The sequence below is a fragment of the Macaca mulatta genome, chromosome 7 (genome assembly GCF_049350105.2).
Source record: "Macaca mulatta isolate MMU2019108-1 chromosome 7, T2T-MMU8v2.0, whole genome shotgun sequence".
Taxonomy (NCBI): Eukaryota; Metazoa; Chordata; class Mammalia; order Primates; family Cercopithecidae; genus Macaca; species Macaca mulatta.
The window spans coordinates 162,101,376-162,122,468 of record NC_133412.1 but is presented as its reverse complement, the minus strand read 5'-3'; the positions used below and the strand labels follow the sequence as shown (position 1 = coordinate 162,122,468).

Sequence of the window (21,093 nt, the reverse complement as noted above, 5' to 3'; positions counted from 1 at the left end):
TTATCTATGCCTCAGTATTCTCATAAGTAAAATGGGAATAATAACAGCCTGCATAGGACTACGGTGGGAATGAAATGAATTCATTCCCATAAAGTGCTTAGAACAGTGGGCATATTCAACATCCTCAGTAAATGTTTAGCCATTCTTATTAGCTCTCATTTTAAATTAAGAAAATGATTCACATTATACCATTTGAATCTGAATATTGACTACAATATTAGGAAATGTGATAGTACCCGAGGAAATTCTCAAGGGCTAAATAAGCACTAACACATCACAGAGAACCAAGAAAGGTTCAAGTCTAAGGTGCAGGATCAAGACCTTGGGCTGCAGCCATGGATGTACCCTCAACTAGCTGTGTGACGTGGGGCCTTGCTTTCTTGTCTGTAATGAATTCTAGCCTTGAGCAAGCTATCATTCCTTGAATTCAATTTTTTTGTTCGGTCAGCTGAGTACACAATTTATACAAATCTGAACAGAATATAAGTATCTATCAAAGTTTTCATCAAGTTAAAAAAAAATGGAAAATAACATGGAGATCCCAAAGTCCACAGTATGAGTTTGAGTGGTCCTGTCCCATTAACACATTTCCTTATGTGAACACTTTAATGAGAGTTCCGCTAAATAAGGCAGAGAAAAGTTCAAGAGCCTTTCTAGGACTGTTATACCATGCATGGTACTGGAATATCGCTGACTTCCGTGCTGTGGCTGACCAGAAGTGGGACTCCTGGCCTATGACTCTATTTCTATTCTGGATATTCTTATATTAATAATGTGACATCCCACAAATCACTTTTTAGGAAAAAACAGAATTGGTGGTACATCATTTGAAATACAATTAAAATAATGACAATTTCTAAGATTACTGGACTTCTGTAAAACCTGTTTCACCTGAGATGACTAAAATAAAAACTCATAAAAAATAATGAAATGGTGTTATACACACTGATTTATTTTAAAACTTAATAGGAAATCACAAAGTATTTAATAAAAATAGTTTTAAATACATTTTTAAAGTCTAAAGGAAAGTCTCTATTTATAATCCTCCCACCTCCGCCTCCCAAGTAGCTGGGACTATAGGCACATGCTACTACACCTGGCTTAAAGGTGCAGTTTTAATGGCAGATTTCAGACTCCTTAAGCTACATGATGGCTAATAGTCAGCTTAAGGACTTAAAAAATGTACATTTATAAAACATTGAGGGAATTCACCAAAATGTTTTGTAAACATTATAAACAAACATCTACTATATAATGTGGGAGAAAGTTTCATGATCTATTTAGAAAGGTTTAAATCCTGTATTTTATATTATTTTATAAAGTTACTATTACTATGAAATTTGCATTATACATTCTGTTTCACCCTTATATATCACCTTCACTAATATCAAGGACAAGCTTGTAAAATATATGTATTACACTATATACATACATACACAGACATAGTACTTCTTTCCCCTTGCATAATGCCTCTTCATAAGAACATATGTGGTCTCAGGAACAATCAGAGCATAGCAAAATGCTGCCTTAATTGTTTAATTAAATGTTGTGTGTCCACATGGTCTGGAAATGCTGCTTCAGACTTCTGCGCAGCAACATAGCTTCTCTGCAGATCTCCAATCTGCAAAAAATACAAGAATAAGACCATAGAATGAGATCAGAAAAAATGAGTAAGGAAGCAAAAAAGAAAATAAGACATAGTATCTGCATGCTGTAGAAATTCAAAGGGTTTTTTTTTTTTTTTTAACAAGCCCACAACCGACGTCACAACTCAAAGGATTCTTAAAGGCAAATTGCTTAATTGTGCTACTTTGATTTTAGAATTCTAGATTATAATTCAATCTTGAAAAGTATGTGAGAAAGATAAAATAACCAATTATATAAATAATTTACAGCTGTCTGGTAATGAATTTAGAAACCTATGTTTTCTTTTCCTGTCACTGATGATAGTATTATAAATGTAAAATGACATTTGCATGCTGAAACAGCCAGCTCTAGATAGCTCAGAAAACTTAGAGAAAACTATCTGTAAGGTACCACAAACAAAAACATATTTTTATTAGAGTTGTTACCTTTTAGACAGAAAATTTAAGCAAAAACTCCTGTATTTAAGGCATAATAACATGTTTTCAGAGGTTTTAAGTGGTGCTGGCACAATAACGTTGGGAAAATATCTGGTTTTAAAAGTTTATAAAGCATGTCTCTGCTTTTCAATGAACTTGATATTAATTCCCAAAGAAAAACACACATACTGTCTGAATGTATCCTTTTCATTTATACATAATAACTTATATTTACGAGGTACATGCAATATTTTGATACAAGCATACAAGGTATAATGATCAAATCAGGGTAACTGGGGTATTCGTCACCTCAAACATTTATAATTTCTTTGTGTTGGGAATATTCCAAATCTTCTAGCTATTTTGGAATATACAATAAATTATTAATTATAGTCTGAGTATATCTTGATTCATGGATACGTTCTAAAAAGGAAGGGCTTTTTGGTGTATATACTCAAAAAATCTAGATAAATTCTGGTAGATTTCTGGTAACAATATATATGTATAGAAACAGAAATTAAGTTTCCTTTTTCAAATCATAACACTTCTTTTTAATACACTGTTTTCTGTTATGGAAGTGTAGCCTTTTGCTTAAAGAAGATATCTCATTTGAGTTATGTATTATTAAAATGTGGTGTTATTCCTGAAGGTAAGCCAGCCCTCTTAGGGGTTTAACTAACTAAGCAGTAGCACAGTGCAGTGGGAAACACATGCACATCATTGGGATCTGGGTGTGAATCTGAAATCTACCACTGCCATGGGACGCAGAAGTCTTTCATCCCCTTTAAGCCTTGGGTTCCATTAGAAATTAAGCTGCTTGAGGTACAGGTTTTTGTCTTTTACTCATCATTACATCCTCTGTGCCAAAAACAGGGCCTGGTATATAGCAAAAGCTCAATAAACAGAACATCGGTCATGAAAAACATGAGTGAGGAAGGCGGGGTAGTTGGGAGAATTAGAGAAAGTATGTAAAGCACCCAGAACAGTGGCTGGTACTTACAGGTGCTCAATAATTACAACTCATGAATGACAGCTTATTTTATTTTCAATACAGAAATGACAATGTAGATGACTTCATATTTATGCTATGAAAAATAACATCTTTATAAATATCTTACGGTCTCTCAAGACCCTAATTTACATCACAAATATTTTTAGCCATTTCCTTATTCTCAAAACAGACTCACCTTCCAAGTACAAGCTAGTTATTAGATGTCTTTTGCTTGTTTTCTTATTGTTAAAAATGGCATGTGGTTCCCTTTAGCTTTTGGATACTGACTTGCAATACAGTATTCAGTTTCATTTCCCCCATATTCTTCATAGCTAAGATAGCTTTCACATTAGAATATCACTAATTTTACAGCAATGGTACCAGGAACTTGGTGGCAATACGATCTACTAATAATACACAGGATTTTGTTGCTGTAAAAGCCAATAGCTAAATACTTCCCATACCAGGAGTTATTAAATGAGAATTTCTTCAATGACTAAATGCCGTATTTCAAAACATAAAATAATTCTGTAATCTATAATGGAGTTTAGTCAATATTCAGCAATAAATTAAAAGTTTTAAAAACTGTCCCTTGAAGTAAAGATGTATAAATATATATAGTAATTAAGAGTTTTAAAAAGTCATTTCTTTCAGGAAGATGAGGTTAGAATTTCCTTATTTATCTGTACATTTTTTAAAACCAAGAAAACAAAAAAGAAGAGATCAGATGAAAAATTAATAAAGAAAGAATACCTTATCAGAGATTGTTGCAAAATTAAAATGCGGTTCATACATATGGGGTGCTAGAGATGATGCAGTTTGTAATAGTGCCCTTGCCTGTGTGTAAAAATAAAGAAAAGAAAAACCAAAGACGTATGAACATATATCAGCACTATATTTGTGATTTTTTTTTTTTTTTGGTAAAATAATTCTTTACCTATGACAGGACTTAATAACATGAGCCTGTGGTAAATACAGACAACATTCCTCATGAAATACAATTAACCACTGATACCTTGCCAAAATTATGTTAATAATAAATGCTTCACAAGACACAGAAAATAAGAGAACTGAAAATTCAGAGTACATTTAAAGTTATCTGGGAACCAATGTTCTCATAAAGTTTATATTTCAATATGACATACAATTTGAAATACAATCTTCTCAATACTACAACTTTCTTCTTAATCTAGTTTTTACTGCTGTTGATTGACTAAGCAGGCTCTAAATACCTAACAACCAAAAAAACATTGTAAATTTCAAAGCCCAAAATTCTGTGCTGGATGACAGAGAGCAACTATTAAATATAGTGCTGATCAGTTTTGTTAGTGAGACAGCAATTGAATATGACAAGCTTTCCGTTCTCTAAGACACTCAAAATATAACATTCACTTTTTTTTTTTTGCGATCATAGGATCATATAATGCAGAGACCACTGATTAGCATGAGAGGCTTATACATTCATTAAGACCAAAAATTCAACATTACAAGCTGCTAACAACCCCTCAACTTGTAGCTACAACTAAAACTTCTATCCATGACCCTGAAGACAAATGTGTATATCTTTTTAAATGGAAAACAAAGTGGTATCAGTTCATATAGAATGACAGATATAATTTTTAATCAAATGAAGTTTGTATTATGAAATCTTTCACCAAAACATTTCAAATCAATTGTATGCTAGAGAAACTACAATAAGTAGGAGGAAAAGAAAATCACCAACATGGGAACAGAGAAAAATCACAAAAATCACTTGTTTTATCATATGAATATAGGCAAAGTTCCTGACAAATATAGGCAAAGTTTCTAACAAACAAGTATCCATTTTAGAACAGCCTGTAAACTACAAATCCATCTTCCTTACTTTGGGAGAATTTATGCAATAAAAGTAACATCCAGTGACCTTTCTTTCCTTGTTGTTGTTAAAAGTTTATCATTGTGCTTAGAAGACCAGGCTAATGTACTGGCGATGCTGTTCGCCATGTCTGTGACCTTGGGCAAAGTTACCCTCCTCGAGCCTCCGTTTCTTTATCTCCGAAGTGGGGAATGGAATAATATTTGCCCTTGATTGCCACTAATATTGTATGAACATATTTAGTATTTTAAACTTTTTGTTTTACGTATATCATTATAATAATACAATTTATTAAGCATCTACCATGTGCTCCATACTATGCTTCTACTATGCCAAGTGCATGATCTAATACAAACAATCCCTTCAAGTCACTACTATTACACTCTATTTTATGTATCGTCCATTCATTCCACAAATATTGACTGAGCACCTACCATGTGGCAGGTACTGTTTCTGACGCTGGGAATATAACAGTTACATGACAGATATGGTCGCTCTTTTCATGCAACTGACATTCTACATCCTATACATAAATATGAAAATATCTGATAAAGTGGTAAATACTGTGAAGAAAAAAAGTAAGAGATGTGATAGCACCCAAGGGCTCTTTTAGACTGATGGGGAAGATGACCTTTCTAAGGAGGTGGCATTTAATCTAAGACCTGAATGACAAGAAAGAAATTTGTCATTGTAAGATCTTAAGGAAGAACACTCCAAAGGCCCTAAAGGAAGACAGAGCACTGTCTGTCTGCAGAGCAGCAAGGTAGCGACGTGTCTGCAAGTCAGTGGGAAAGAAGTAGTGGCAAAAGATGCGGTCTGAGAGGGAGCCAGAGGCCAGGTCACCTGGGGCCTCAGGCCATAGACATGGTTTCAAGTCCAGATTTTATTCCAAGTTCAAGGAGAAGGCACTAGAGGATTTTAAGCAAAGTAGTATTAAACAGTCTTCATTTAAAAAAAAAATCTCTCAGGCTGTTCTGAGAAGAGTGTATCATAGAGTGCACTTACTTGCTGATGTAGGTGGAAACAAAAACACCAGCTAGGAGGCTCTCATAGTAGTCCACGCAAGACATAACAGCAGTCTGAAGAAGGGTTGTGGGAATGCAGAAAGGTGGCCAGGCTCAGAATGTGATGGGACTCTGAGGTCAGAATGACAGGGCTTGCTGAATATGATGTGGGCACAGGTGTGGCAGGGGGAAGCAATAAAAAAAGAGAGGTTTCAGGGGTGGCTCCAAGGATTTTGGCTTGAGTGGTTACGTAGTAGACAGGGGATGGCGACTGGTAGAACAGTTCACTAAGATGGGGAAGACTGGGGAGGCGCAGATTTGTCCTAATAAAATCAAACATTCTATTTTGGACTCAGAATGGTTAAGTAACTTGTCCCAAGGTCACACAGCTAATACACAACAGAGCTGGGATTCAGATCCACGCCTGTCAGATTCTAGAGCTCATTTTAAAATAACATACGCTGTAATGCTACCACACATGACGGCTTTTCTCTGAAGAAAGCAGACTGCCCAGCGAGCTGCTGCCAGTTCACTGACCTGTTCAACGTGGCCCTTCCGCATCTCCAGCACAGCCAGGTTGTTGTAGGCCTCGGCGTGGTTGTTGTTGTTGACCAGAGCCAGCCTGAAGCACTGATGGGCCAAATTGGTATCTCCTATTCCCTACAAAAGAAAGTCCATGTGCACACCCATGGGTCCATTTACTTCCTCCTCCCTTGTTTCCTCATAGATATCTCTTCTGCTACCAGACAGAAAGCATCAAGTGCCGTACAATTATAGAAGTCAAAGTGAATTCTATATAAGTGGATTTAACCCGAGAATATAAAATAAGCCACAATGACTCCTAGAAACTTCTAAATTTCCCCATAAGACTACAACCAATCTGGATTTAGGATAATTCCTGAATATTTCTTCAAACTAATTTTTTTGTTTGTTTTGAGACAGGGTCTCACACTTTGTCACCCAGGCTGGAGTGCAATGCTACGATCATAGCTCACTGCAGCCTTGACCTTCTAGGCCCAAGTGATCTTCCTGCCTCAGCCCTCAGAGTAGCTGGGATTACAGATGTGACTACCACACCCAGCTAATTTTTTAATGTTTTGTAGAGACAGAGTCCCACTTGTTGCCCAGGGTGGTCTCAAACTCCTGGGCTTAAGCAATCCTCCTGCTTCAGCCTCCCAAAATGCTGGAAATACAGGCATGAGCCACTGTGTCTGGCTCAAACCAACTTTCTATAACAGAAATTATATCAGAAAGACAACATACCACAGCTACATGTCCCAAGTTGTACCAGACATCAGCTGCCTCTTCTTCATTTTCAGCCAAAGAAAGGGCACGTTCAAATGAGGTCAGAGTCATATCATACTGCTGGGCATAGAAGCAACACAGCCCCAGATTGTTAAAAAGCTGGCCGTTATAAATGCCCATCTGCAGCAGTCGCCTTTTCAAAAAAGAACACAAATTTTGGTGTCAGACCAACTTTGTAAGTTTTAAGACACATATATATATATTTTTTTTTTTACATAGTTAAAAATGAATTCATCTTGTGATTTTTGATACTCCTTAAGATTATAAATACAACGTGTTATAGTAAATGAAAAAATGTTTAAAGCAAATACAAATAGCTCTCTTTTATAATGGTACTAGTCACAGGGAATGTGTCTAGAGACAAAGAAAAACAACTGATCTAAGTTTTCTCCCCAAATGCTTTGTTAGAGAACCAAAATAAGAAATAGTCACAAAAAGTAAAGCCCACACACTTCAGCTTTATAAAGCTTTGCTGCCCATAGGGTAAATTCCTAAAACTCAGTCTGAGGACTGTGTTTAGCATTAACCTCTACATTTTCAGCTGAGTTGGAACCCGTTTTTGGCTCTCTGTACTTTGTGCTTCAGCTGTGTCTACTGAACTCCAACAAGCTTCCACTGAGGAAGACAAAACCATCAGTGGATCCTCACATTATCCACTTAGCTTTCACACTGCAGCTCAAGAGCCCCATTTGCTTCTATGCATCATTAATCCCGTGAGACAAAGGACAAGAGAGTTCATATAAGCAAATGAAAATCCAGCCCAGCTGCTGTGAGAAACCTATGACCCACTTTGGGGGCTGGGGAGCAGAGTCAGTTGCAGGTGCACAGAATAGCATTCTTATTATTACATTTTATGCCTCCAACACATATTTGGAAAGAACCCTTGTCAGCTGCCAGTCATCTCTTCGTATATTACCCAAGGGCTAAAGAAGAAATCAAAATTTAAAAATTAATTTCAGAAGTCATATGTAGAATGAAATAAATACTTAAAGAAGAATCAGTGAATATAATTTATTTAGACTGAAAAAATATTTGGACAAGAATTGACAATGCTGCCCAAAACAGGTGATTCTGTTTCAGGTCCTCATCAAGGTTCAGAACATGGGGCCAAATGCTCTTTGCAAATCTTTTCACCTTTCAATTTTAGTGTCTTTATCTTCACTGGTATTAACGGAGGCAGTGATGATTATAAGTTTTAAGTAACTATTAAACTGTTACTGGTTGATGACAAAATGGCTAACGCATACAATGACAATGGGATTTAAAACTCAGTCAGTTGTCCAGCGTGTTTCTGCAAGATGCCAGACATCTGCATGTTTCCAAATTATTGGATGTCACTTTAATGCTCATAATACATCTTGGTGTTGAAATTTTAGTTTCATAAAGACATAGCCTATATCTTATTTTCTCTATACTTTCATTTCATCTTTGTTACTATTTTATCAATATTTCATAGGAAAGTAGTTCTACGAATTGGATGTGAAGTGCACCTGTAAAACCGGAGAGCTATTTCTGGCTGATCAGAATAGAAGTGGTTGCTTCCAATGCATGCGATGGCTTCCACATGAGTATTGTCTTGTTTCAAAACTTCTTTGTAGTATTCGGCTGCTGATGACATATTGTTCATTTCCTATTCTCCGTCAAGAAAGAAGAGCAATATTTTATTAATACTGGACAAGAAATTATTTTTTTCTGACTGATTTAAGTCCATTCATTAAGTAAGTATTTACTGAGAGGCTACCATGTGCCAGACTCCATTCTAGGCCCTGGGGATACATTATGAACAAAAAGAGAAAGTCGCTCTCCTCAAGGAGGTGACATCTGGTATGAAAGGCAAACAAATATGTAATAGAAGGTTAAGTGCTGGGAAGAAAAACGGAGCAGGATAAGGAGAGAGAGAGAACAGGGAGGGTGTGCTTCAGAAGGGGTGATGCGAAGGGGCCACTTCGGAGAAGGTGCTATTTGAAGAGACCTGACTGAAGTGAAGGATCAAGTCCTGAGCATATCTGGGGGAAGCTCACCCTGGGCAGAGGGAAGAGCAAATGTATGAGCCTGAGAGGGGAATGTACTTGTCACATATGAAGAACCACACGAAGGTAAATGAGGCTGGAAAAAGGGAAAGTGGCGCAAAAGGCAATGAGAGGCAGCCAGGGACTTTGTCAGCCATGGTGAGAACTTCAGATTTTTTTTCTAGTTGAGAGAAATCCATCAGGAGAGGAATAACAATCATATTTGCATTTTGAAAGAATAACTTGACTGCTGCACGCTAGACATACCAAAATAGGAAAGCGTGGTAGCAGGAAGATCAAGAGTCCAGGAAAGAAAAGATGACAACCAAGACCAAGCTTAGAAATACATACAAAATGAAAAACTAAATAAACCTTCTACAGTTATTATATATTCTTTCTAAAATACTGATAATCATAAATATATGCATCTAATGTTATCAATGAATGTTATATTTCTCAAATCTACCTTCAAGGCCCAATTCAGGCTCCACATCCTTCACAAAGATTTCCCTAATGCCTTCACTTCACATAGCTGTCTTCTACCTCTCAACTTCCATGGCGTTTATTATGTGAACTTGTTCTCATTAGAGAAGGACTCAAACTTTTTGTTAAATTTTAATCATATCAAATAAGAGACTCTACTGATTGTAAGAAGCACCACACAGTGCTTTTTTAAACAGAATTTTTATTTGATCCTTACTGATATATTTAGACATATTCGTACACAGATGGTATCACAGATCACTCTTTTGCATACTTTATATAAAGTACATATACATAAGCAAAATAAATTAAATATAGTATTCCTCTTTCACAAGAAGTATCAAATTCTTCTGAATCCCTTTTTGATTTGGTCATCAATGGCCAGGTGTTTCCACACAGTATTGTTCTATGCAATGATGACACAGCATTTCTTTATACTTGACAAACAGCAATTGTATACATTTACGGGATACAATGTGACGTCCTGAAACATGCATACATTGTGGAATGAGAAAATCAGTCTAATTAACATATATATAGCCTCACATACTTATTTTTTTGTGGTAAGAACATTTAAAATCCACTTTTAATACTTCTTAAAAGTGCTCCACTATTGTCTCCAAGATTTTCTTCCAAGTTATGGACAGTCATTCTGCTATGCTGATACCTGTGTTTTCTTGATCTTACCAGCAGGTGTCAACAAAAGCTTTCAGGCAACAATCAGTAATAATTACCAGGTTCACCATGCTCCCAAGAGTAATTACCCAAGTTTCCATATAAGCAGACTATGACAACTACATGGCAACTGCCACTTGGCCACAAAAATAGAAAGACGCTACCCATTTTAAGATGAACCTCAAGTTCAGAGATGTTAAAATGTGAAAAACAATGTGAGTCCATGAAATATGGTAAATTCCTTTAGCGCAAGATCGTATCGCGTGCCATTTCTTAGCACAAAATTTAGTGTTCTGGAAAGTGAAAACTTAATAAACAAGAATTAAACAACTCTAAAAAATGTTCTTAGCTTCCCATGTTTCCATTAGAACAGAGGTTCTCAAACATGTTGGTCTAAGATTCATTTTAAACTGTTAAAAATTGCTGAGAAGTTGTTTTGTTTACGTAAGTTATATAGATTAATACTAGAAATTGCAACTGAGATATCTTTAAACATTTACTTATTAATTCATTCTAAATAACATACATTAAACCTACTACATGGTCACATACGTAACATTTTTATGAGAAATAATAAGCTCTTCTGAGTGGAGAAAGTCTGTGATTGTACAACCATGTTTGTGACAGAGTAGATTAGTCTGTTTAACCCAGAGAGAGAAGGCCGTTAGGTCCTTTTGAGCATAGATCTAAAGCCAAAAGCTCCACTTGTGCTTTTATCTACAATCAAGCTAACGGTTTGGCCTCCATTTGTCTAAATCTTGTCTCTCTCTCTCTCGGTTGGTTCTCAATATGGAGGAACAGGGATGTAACTTATCAGTCCCATAAAACCCTAATAAAACATTCACCAGTTGACCCAAATCTATGCTTTATAGATATTTCTTCATGTGCTTTATATTTGAAATTCTTTTTCAAAGCCAACAGCATCCCACAGTGCTAGGCTTCAGTGCTACAGCTTCCAAAGGTGGCAATGCCCAATGCAAAGAAGGCTCAAGCCTCAATAAGCCAGTTGGTTCAAGACTTTGGGTTCTATAAAATTACTTTTGAATACTTGTATACTTAATTAATGGACACAGAAATTGATTTATGTAATCTCGAGGAATTTTAGACTGAAACACCTATTGTACGGACAACCTCATATGTAGTTTTTCAATTAAGTTTTATAAACTTATAAAAATGTGCTTATGCTAAATAAATGTAAACCTTACAAAAGGGTACAAAATTAAAAGTAAATGCCCTGTCCCCAAGTTCCAGTAGGCAGAGGCTCTGTTAATAGTTTTTTTAGTATTGTTCAGGAAATTTTGTTCATACTTAAGCATATACATGGGTGTGCATATTTTAACCATAAACAGAATCATTCTATACATTTCAATATACAGTTTTTTTCACTCAGTGTCTTGACTCTTTCCATATCAAAACCAAAAGCTTTACTTCATATTTTTAAATAATACTTCTGCATAGTGTTCCGTCAATAGAGATCATAATTTATTAAACCAGTCCTTTTTTGATTAAGCATATGTTTCCTTTTTTAAACCAAAAAACATACTATAAAAACATCTTTCTACAGGTCTTTGTGCACTTGTATGAAAATAGCCTTAAGGAAAATTCCTAGAAGTAATACTGCCAGGTCAAAGAGCATGCACATTTTAAAATATCATCAATAACTGCAAAAAGCTTCCAAATGTTCATACATGGAGCTTGTTTCTCTACACCCTTGGCAACCCTAGATAACATAGAACTAAGATCTTTGCTAATCTGATTGAGTGAAAAATGGCTTATCACAGTTGTTTTAGCTTTTTATATCTTTAATTATGAGAGGTTAGGCATTTAACACATCAGATATTCTTTATATTTCTCTTTCTGTGAGCTGCCAATTCCTATCTTTTGTCTGTTCTTCTATCCTATCCTATCTTTTGTCCTTCCACTATTGTGTGTGTGGGAGTCTTGCGTGGAACACTGCCCTCCGGGACACAGGAGAGCTGGAGGCTGAGGTGTGGCTCAAGAATCCCTGGGCATTGACTGTGTTCTATTCCAGATGAAAAGAGCCTGTGTTGATGTTGACCATAATTCAAAAACACAGGAAGGCTCACTGTTTATAAACATTCTCTTCAGAGGAAAAGTTTAGATGGCTTAATTAAGTTCTTCCAAATAGGTGTCACCAAGCCCTAAGTACTAAACGGGGGCGGTTTAGTCAACGCAGCTGGAACTTGGTTGTTGTCTCATCTCTGTGGTGATCTTACTTTCATGGAGAGGGTGAATGGCCACTGTGTAGGCTGAAAGGAAACAAGAGCCTAAGGAAAAACCACACCATGACATGGAAATACCTCATTTCCATGTTTACATTCTTGACTAAATAGATGAGAATTTGTGTGTGTGTTTAAATCTCCCAATTTTAGCAATTTTTAAGCAATGTGTAGTTTGAGGAAATCAAAAGCAGTCTTTTGTCTGTCCCAGGTATGCCAACTATTTTCCCTGATTGGTATTTTTACCTTTTGTTTTGTTGTATATGGATTTGGTTTCTATCTTTTGTTTTTGCCATATAGAAAATTTAACTTTTACATTCTCAAATTTATCAATCTTTGCCATTATGGCTTTCTAACTTTGTGTCATGATTAGAAAAATCTTCCTCATTCCAATTTATACAAATAATTCATCTGTGTTTACTTCTGGAACTTTCAGGGTTTCATTTTTTGAAGTTTTAAATCTTTAAAGTTTTAAATCTGGCAGTAATGAATAGTATAAATCATTACTCAACCAGCTCTATTTTTAAACTATTTATTAAATAACCAAGTAATGCAATCGGCTTAATAGGCCATCTTTATCACATCTTAAATTTTCATATATATGAACACACATTGATTCTATATTGTTTCTTTATTTTTTTGTTTTTTTGAGATGGAGTCTCACTCTGTCGCCCAGGCTGGAGTGCAGTGGCACAATCTCGGCTCACTGCCAGCTCCACCTCCTGGGTTCACATCATTCTCCTGCCTCAGCCTCCCGTGTAGCTGGGACTACAGGCGCCCGCCACCACGCCCAGCTAATTTTTTGTATTTTTAGTAGAGACGGGGTTTCACTGTGTTAGCCAGGATGGTCTCGATCTCCTGACCTCGTGATCCGCCCTCCTCGGCCTCCCAAAGTGCTGGGATTACAGGTGTGAGCCACCACAGCCGGTCTATTTTGTTTCTTTATTCCTTTATCAGATTTGTTTAAATTTTACTAGTTCTAGAATAGATTTTATTAATGTAGACTTAAAATAACATTTTCAAGTATATAAATGCCACTTCAAGAATATAATAAATTTGGTATCAAGCGATTTTTACAGCGGTTATTTTTTATCCAATTCACAAACTGTAGATACAAAATCTATAATTAGATTCTTAAATTATTATTATTATTATTTTTGAGATGGAGTTTCCCTCTTGTTGCCCAGAATGGAGTGCAATGGCGCGATCTTGGCTCACTGCAACCTCCACTTCCTGGGTTCAAGCAATTCTCCTGCCTCAGTCTCCCAAGTAGCTGGGATTACAGGCATGTACCACCAAGCCAGGCTAATTTTGTAATTTTAGCAGAGACAAGGTTTCTCCATTTTGGTCAGGTTGGTCTCGAACTCCCGACCTCAGGTGATCCACCCACCTCAGCCTCCCAAAGTGCTGGGATTAAAATAAAATTAAATAACTGCAAAAAATGAATGCTGCAGTAGTTTTCAAATCTTGTTTTGCATCAGAATCAATCACCTAGTGAGCTTGCTAAAAATCCAGATGCCTGAGTCCCAGCTTCCAGGACTTCTGATTCAGAGGAAGAGGATGGGTCATGCTTCCCATCCACTCCCAAGGTCATTTCATACACAGTAAGGTTTGAAGACCCCTAGAATAACATTTGCAGGGTAAGGTTATGCAATTGCCTTATGCCTTATAATTGCAAATGCCTTTCAACAAAGAACGGCTAAAATTAAGATCTGTCTTTCAAATGAATAAACAAAATACCTCAAGAAAAACTGAAACAACCAACAAAGAAATCTGGCAAGGATAAATCATTTTAAACAAACAATGAAAAATAAGCAGTTCAACATATTCATCCTAAAACAGACAATATTTAAAAGATATTTGCAACAATGAAAGATACATAAAAAGAAGAGAACATAGAGGAATGGAATCCCTCCAGCCAGGGACAAGCATGATGTATATAACAAAAGCCCTACAGGCATACACAGTGCAGGCTGCAATGCTAAAACCAATTTACTGATTAACTGAACATCTATTGTCACATAAAGAGAAAAAGAATACACTGGAAATCTGACTCTGGTGTGCTAAACTTTGACATAAGGGAAATTAACTATGCAAATTCAAGGCAAAAGACTGAAATACTGCCACCAACTATTTCAAGTCTGTGCTTAGTCTTTGATCACTCTATTTGTGCATGATTTTCCCTACAACTGAGAGGCTTTCCTCTCCACTCCCTTCTTCCTTCAAGTGTACAGTCAACTTAGAGCAGGGAAAGGTTGAGAAAAGGAATCCACTCCAGAGCTACTCCATATCACAGCCACAGCAACAGTGACTGTAACAGAGGCTTGGAAGGAATTCTTCTGACCAGCAACCATGCAATAAAGATGGGATAGTTCTCTAGCTCTTTCTGCTAGCACTTCCTGCCTAAGAAGAGAAGGGCAAAAGGGCAGAAATGAGCAGAAGGCAAGGGCCTAAAGGTCAGAGCTCCAATTGCACTGGCATAGTCACCACCAGAACAAGCATGAATTCCACTGGTTTAGCTTGTTGGTCAACGTTTTATTCATACTCTAAATTTAGAGTCCAGAGTATTTTTATTGATTTATCAAAGTCTTCTATTTATACATTTATAAAAATTACATTTCAAAAGGAAATCATAGTTTTTCTTGACAACGTTAAAATACTTTTATTTAAAAAGTAATGCATGTTTATTATGGAAAATCTGGAAAATACAGAAAGTATAAAAAAATCATTCATACACTATCACCTAGGTATAGCAGCTATTAATATATTCCATTCTTTTCTAAGAAAATGATTTCAAAATATCATACCTAGCATTTTCAAGGAATTTCAAGGAAACAGAGATGTGTCTGTTCAAAGATATATTAGAAGTCCTAAGCAATAAGACACATTTTTAAAATCGTAAAATAAGTGAAGGGAAGAGATGAAACTACCTGTATTTGCAAATGATGATTGTTTTATTTACTTAGAATATCCAAGAGGACCTATGAACAAGATCTTAAAATTTAAAGAGTTGCTAGTATCAAAAAAATGTTTAAAAAGTAATACATTCCTATCCACCAGAAATAATCAAATAGAAAATACAAGAGAGAAAAAAAATAAGGATTCCATTCAAAGTTATACCTAGAAATACACCTGCATAGAAAAAAGTTAACATAGCAGGCCTGAGACCACTATTCTTAGAAAGGCCTGTATCTGGGAATTTGACTGGTTCTCTACATTGATATGAAACTTTCCCCAAATCATAAGCGTAGCTTGCTACACCTAACCTGTTTGCATAAACAGTGTGGTTTGTGCTGAATGCCTGTTTACTTCTGGGAGTATTTGCTGTGTGATAAACAGTGTGTGATTATATGACCAGCATCCAATAGTAACCATGGATACAGAGTCTCTAATGAGCTTCCCTGGTAGACATCACTTCTCATGAGTTGTCACAACTCGCTGCTGGAAGAATTAAGTGTGTCCTGTGTAACTCCACCGGGAGGGAGCTCTTGGAAGCTTGTACCTGGTTTCCTCTGAACTTTACCCCAAGAGCTGTTTCCTTTTACTAATTTTACTTTGTATCCTTTTGCTGAAATAAATCTGAGTCCTGTCAGTCCAGAAAATCAATGAAAGCGTGGTCTGGGGGACCCCCAACACACCATCTTTCTGGAGATAATTACAAAATATTCACTGAAGAACAAAAAAAGACCTAAGTAAATGGAGAGTTATATCATGATTGAGAATGGGAAGAAAGGCAGCCCACTCACCCACTCCCCATCATTCATACACTCAATGTAATTCCAATCAACACGCCTCCAGGGATTTGTATGGTTCTTGATAGGCCAATCCTACAATCACTATGGAAGAGCAAAGGACCAGGAAAACCAACTGTAAACAAGAAGAACAAGGTGGTAGGATTTGCCCAACCTGATATCATGAATTATTGTAAAACTATAGTAATTAGACAGCAGTGAAGAAATCTCAATGGTACTTTTCATGGAATTTGATGACATGACTAAAATTTATAAGCATGAAGCCAGGAGTTCGAGACCAGCCTGATCAACAAAGTAAGACCTCATTTCTGCAAAAAGTAAAAAAAAAAAAAAATTAGCTAGACATGGGGGCACAAGCCTGTAGTCCCAGCTACCCAGGAGGCTGACATAGGAGGATCACTGGAGCCTAGGAATTTGGAGGCTGCAGTCAGTTATGATTACGCCACTGTGATCTAGCCCAGGCAACAGAGTGAGAACCCATCTCTAAATATATATATATATATATATATATATATATATATATATATAGAGAGAGAGAGAGAGAGAGAGAGAGAGAAAGAGAAAGAGAAAGAGAAAGAGAGAGTATGTAATGTAATGTCAGTATCAATTTTTGTCCATTTGTGGTAGATACATTTTGGGGCTTTCTATTCTGTTCCATTGGACTGTTTGTCCATTCTTATACCAATGTTATAGCAATGCAAGAATCACCTAATACACCATCTAAGAAGGGATTAATTACCAGAATATAGAACTCAAATAACTCAACAAGAAAACAAGCAATCCAATTTAAATATGGACAAAAGACTTGAATAGACATTTCTCAAAAGAAGACATACAAATGGCCACAGGGTATATGAAAACATGCTCAACATCACTAATCATCAGGGAAATGTAAATCAAAACCACAATGAAATATCATCTCACCTCAGTTAGAAGGGCTATCATCAAAAAGACAAAAAATAACTAATGCTGGCAAGGATGTGAAGGCAGGGGAATGAATGCCCGTACGCCGTTGATGGGAATGCAAAGTAGTATAGTTGTTATGGAAAACAGTATGGAGTTTCCACAAAAAACTCAAAATAGACCTACCATATGATCCAGCAATCCCACTGATGAATATATATCCAAAAGAAAGGAAGTCTGTATATCAAAGAGATATCCCATGTTTATTGCAGCACTATTCACAATAGCCAAGATGTGGAATCAACCTGAGTGCCCATCAGTGGATGAATGGAAAGAAAATGTGGTATATAGACACAATAAAGTAATATTGAGCCATAAAAAAGGGTAAAATCCTGTCATTTGCAGGAACATGAATGGAATTGGAAGTCATTATGTTAAGTGAAATAAGCCAGGCACAGAAAGAAAAGTGCCACATGTTCTCACTCATGCAGTAGCTAAAAAAGTGAATCTCATGGAGGTAAAAAGTAAAATTATGGTTACCAGAGGCTAGGAAGGGTGTGGGGAGGATGAAGGGAAGTTGGTTAAGGGGTACAAAAATATTTAGACAGAAAGAATAAGTTCTACTATTTGATAGTACAGTAGGGAAATTATGGTTAACAATAATTTACCTTATATTTCAAAATAGCTAGAAAAGAAGAATTGTAATGTTCCCAACACAAAGAAAAGATAAATGTTTGAGGTGACAGATAACTCAATTACCCTGATTTGATCATTACACATTGTATACAGGAATTAAAATATACATGTACCACAAAAATATGTACAACTATGGTGTATCAATACAAAAAAAATAATAACATGAATTACCTCATAGATTCTTGCAATTCCACAGAGCAGGGTTACTTCTCCTGGAAACTTATCTAAGCCTTGTTTGAAAAGATTTAAAGCAGTCACAGGTTGATCCAATGAGACATAAACCTAAAAACAAGATACATTTCAATAAAAGTATAGATTCTTAAAATAATATTTGTTATGACATTTATAATTATTGATTAGTAACAAATTATCTCCTAGATACTACAGTAAAGAATTTTCAGTCGGGCATGGTGGCTCACACCTGTAATCCCAGCATTTTAAGAGGCTGAGGTGGTTGGATTGCTTGAGAACAGAAGAAGTTCAAGACCAGCCTGGGCAACACGGTGAAACCCCATCTCTACAAAAAATACAAAAATTAGCCGGGCATGTTGGTGTGTTCCTGTAGTCCCAGCTATTTGGAGGCTGAGATGGGAGGATCACTAGAGCCTGGGAGGTCAAGGCTGCAGTGAGTCATGATTGCACCACTGCACTCCAGCCTGGGTAACAGAGTGAAATCCTGTCTTTAAAAAGAAAAGCAGCAGAAGCAGAAGCAGAAGAAGAAGAAGGAGAAGAAGAAGAATGAATTTTCAAAAATGTGCAGCATTAATTTTCAATAATGATGTTATAGTTTTATCTCCACATGTTATATATAAAGCATTCATTCATTTATTCTCTAACAAATGCTTACTGTGAGCTTACTATGCCAGAGACTGGCAATAGTAACTAAACAAGAAAGAATCGAGGGAAAACCTTTTTAGGATAGAACAGACATGAGTATGCTATAGGCTGGCATTAAGAAACCAATTAGGAGACTGAGGTTAAAGATGCTGAATAAAGAGGAGACGACCCATGGAACAAGGCCTGAGAGAGACAGGCAGTGGACAGGCCCCTCCAAAACAAGAGAGGACACAGGTTCATGAGGTCAGGGAGTTAAGCAAGTTAGCACATAATGGCTTCCACTTCATTAGCAATTAGAACATTAGCAGGAATAAACCATATACTTAATAGGAATTTCTAAAACAGTATTACTATTTTACGTATGACAACATAAGATTATGACACTTTTTTCATGATTTTCGGATCCACTTTCTAAACAGTAAGAGTGTGTTTTGAGAAAAAATCCAAAGGGATGCAACAGAAAACTAAAGTATTTATCATTAAAGTTTGAGATTAGAGAGAGAGGTATGGATAATAACTTTTCAGTTTTTACTTATACACTTTTGAACTGTACAAGTTCTATACTTTAAAAATATAACAAATAATATATAATTAGTATTTACATAATCTAAAAAGTTTAATTTTTAAATTAACAATTAAGAACTTTAAAAAACAATATTCTTAAAATCTGCTTGATCTCTTTCCTTTGTGTATATATATAACATATGTAAATATATATTATATAAAAATATTTATATTATATTACTATATAATAGTATACATTATAATAAACATTATATATAGTTATAATATATATTTATATTATATTATATATTTATTATATTATATATTACATATTTATACTATATGATTATATATGTATATTATTTTTATATATTTATAATTATATAATTTTATATATTTTTATATAAATTAAATATATTGTATTAATATATAAAAATATATACACACACATATATACACATTTCTTTTTTAAAGAGATGGGTCTCACTATGTTGCCCAGGCTGGTCTCAAACTCCAGGACTCAAGCAATGCTCCAGCCTCAGCCTCACAAAGTGCAGGGATTATAGGCACAAGTCACCATGCCAGAGCTCTTTCACTTTTTAACTTTTAATTTCAGGGTACATGTGCAGGTTTGTTATATAGGTAAACTCATATCATGGGGAGTTTGTTGTACAGATTATTTCATCACCCAGGAATTAAGCCTAATACTCAGTCATTTTTTCTGCTCCTCTCCCTCCTTACACCCTCTCAGAGGCCCCAGTGTCTGTTGCTCCCCTCTATGTGTCCATGTGTTCTCATCAGTTAGCTCCCACTTATAAGTGAGAACATGAGGTATTTGGTTTTCTGTTCCTGCGTTAGCTTGCTGAGGATAATGGCCTCCAGCTCCATCCATGTTCCTTCAAAGGACATGCTCTCATTCTTTTTTATGGCTGCATAGTACTCCAGTGTATATGTACCACATTTTCGTTATCCAGTCTGTCATTGATGGGCATTTAAGTTAATTCTATGTCTTTGCTATTGCGAATAGTGCTGCAATGAACATACGCGTGCATGTGTCATTGTGACAAAACTAAAATCTGCTTGATCTCTATTACATAATAACCATCCATTCATACATTAAAGAAAAACTGTATATTTTACCTTTATATAGTTGTGTAGGGAATAATAGATTTAAACAAATCAATTTATGGAAAAACAGGTGAAGTCATGTATTTAACAAGAGTTAAATAAAAAGCATATTTTTTCAATGACATAGTAAGTGATTATCAATTAAGATGACAGTCAAATAGTATGACTTCAGCCTTAATTTCTAGTGCTTTCCAAAAAGTTTACTATGATGCCTAGAAACTTCTTTAAGACTTTAAGTGTAGGCTGGGCATGATGGCTTACACCTGTAATCCCAGCACTTTGGGAGGCTGAGACTAGAGGATCGCGTGAGGCCAGGAGTTGGAGACCAGCCTGTGCAACACAGCAAGATTCCATCTCTACCAAAAAAAAAAAAAAATTATCCAGGCACAGTGACCTGTGGTCCCAGCTACTCAGGAGGCTGAGACGGGAGGATCGCCTGAATGTGGGAAGTCAAGGCTGCAGTGAGTTGTGATAATGCCACTGTGCTCCAGCCTGGGTGACAGAGTGAGACCCTAACTCAGAAAAAAAAAATTGTTTAAGTTGAATATATCATATATAGAAGATAAAGTTAGATACCAGATAGTTTCAAACATTTTTGAAAGTCATTAAAACATACTAAGACTAGCACGGTAAATTTATATAACTTTC

The 21,093-nt window shown here is 35.9% G+C and overlaps 1 protein-coding gene across 1 annotated transcript in view; it reads right to left on the bottom strand.

Moving 5' to 3' along the window:
• Positions 1-1,085: 1,085 nt before the first annotated feature.
• Positions 1,086-21,093, bottom strand: part of TTC8 (tetratricopeptide repeat domain 8) — a 53,871-nt gene continuing 33,863 nt past the window's right edge. Inside the window, 6 exon segments of the mRNA NM_001260880.1 lie at positions 1,086-1,621; positions 3,808-3,891; positions 6,451-6,573; positions 7,177-7,351; positions 8,709-8,848; positions 18,148-18,258. Of these exon segments, the coding sequence (NP_001247809.1) occupies positions 1,505-1,621; positions 3,808-3,891; positions 6,451-6,573; positions 7,177-7,351; positions 8,709-8,848; positions 18,148-18,258 (750 nt within the window). The 3' untranslated portion in view covers positions 1,086-1,504.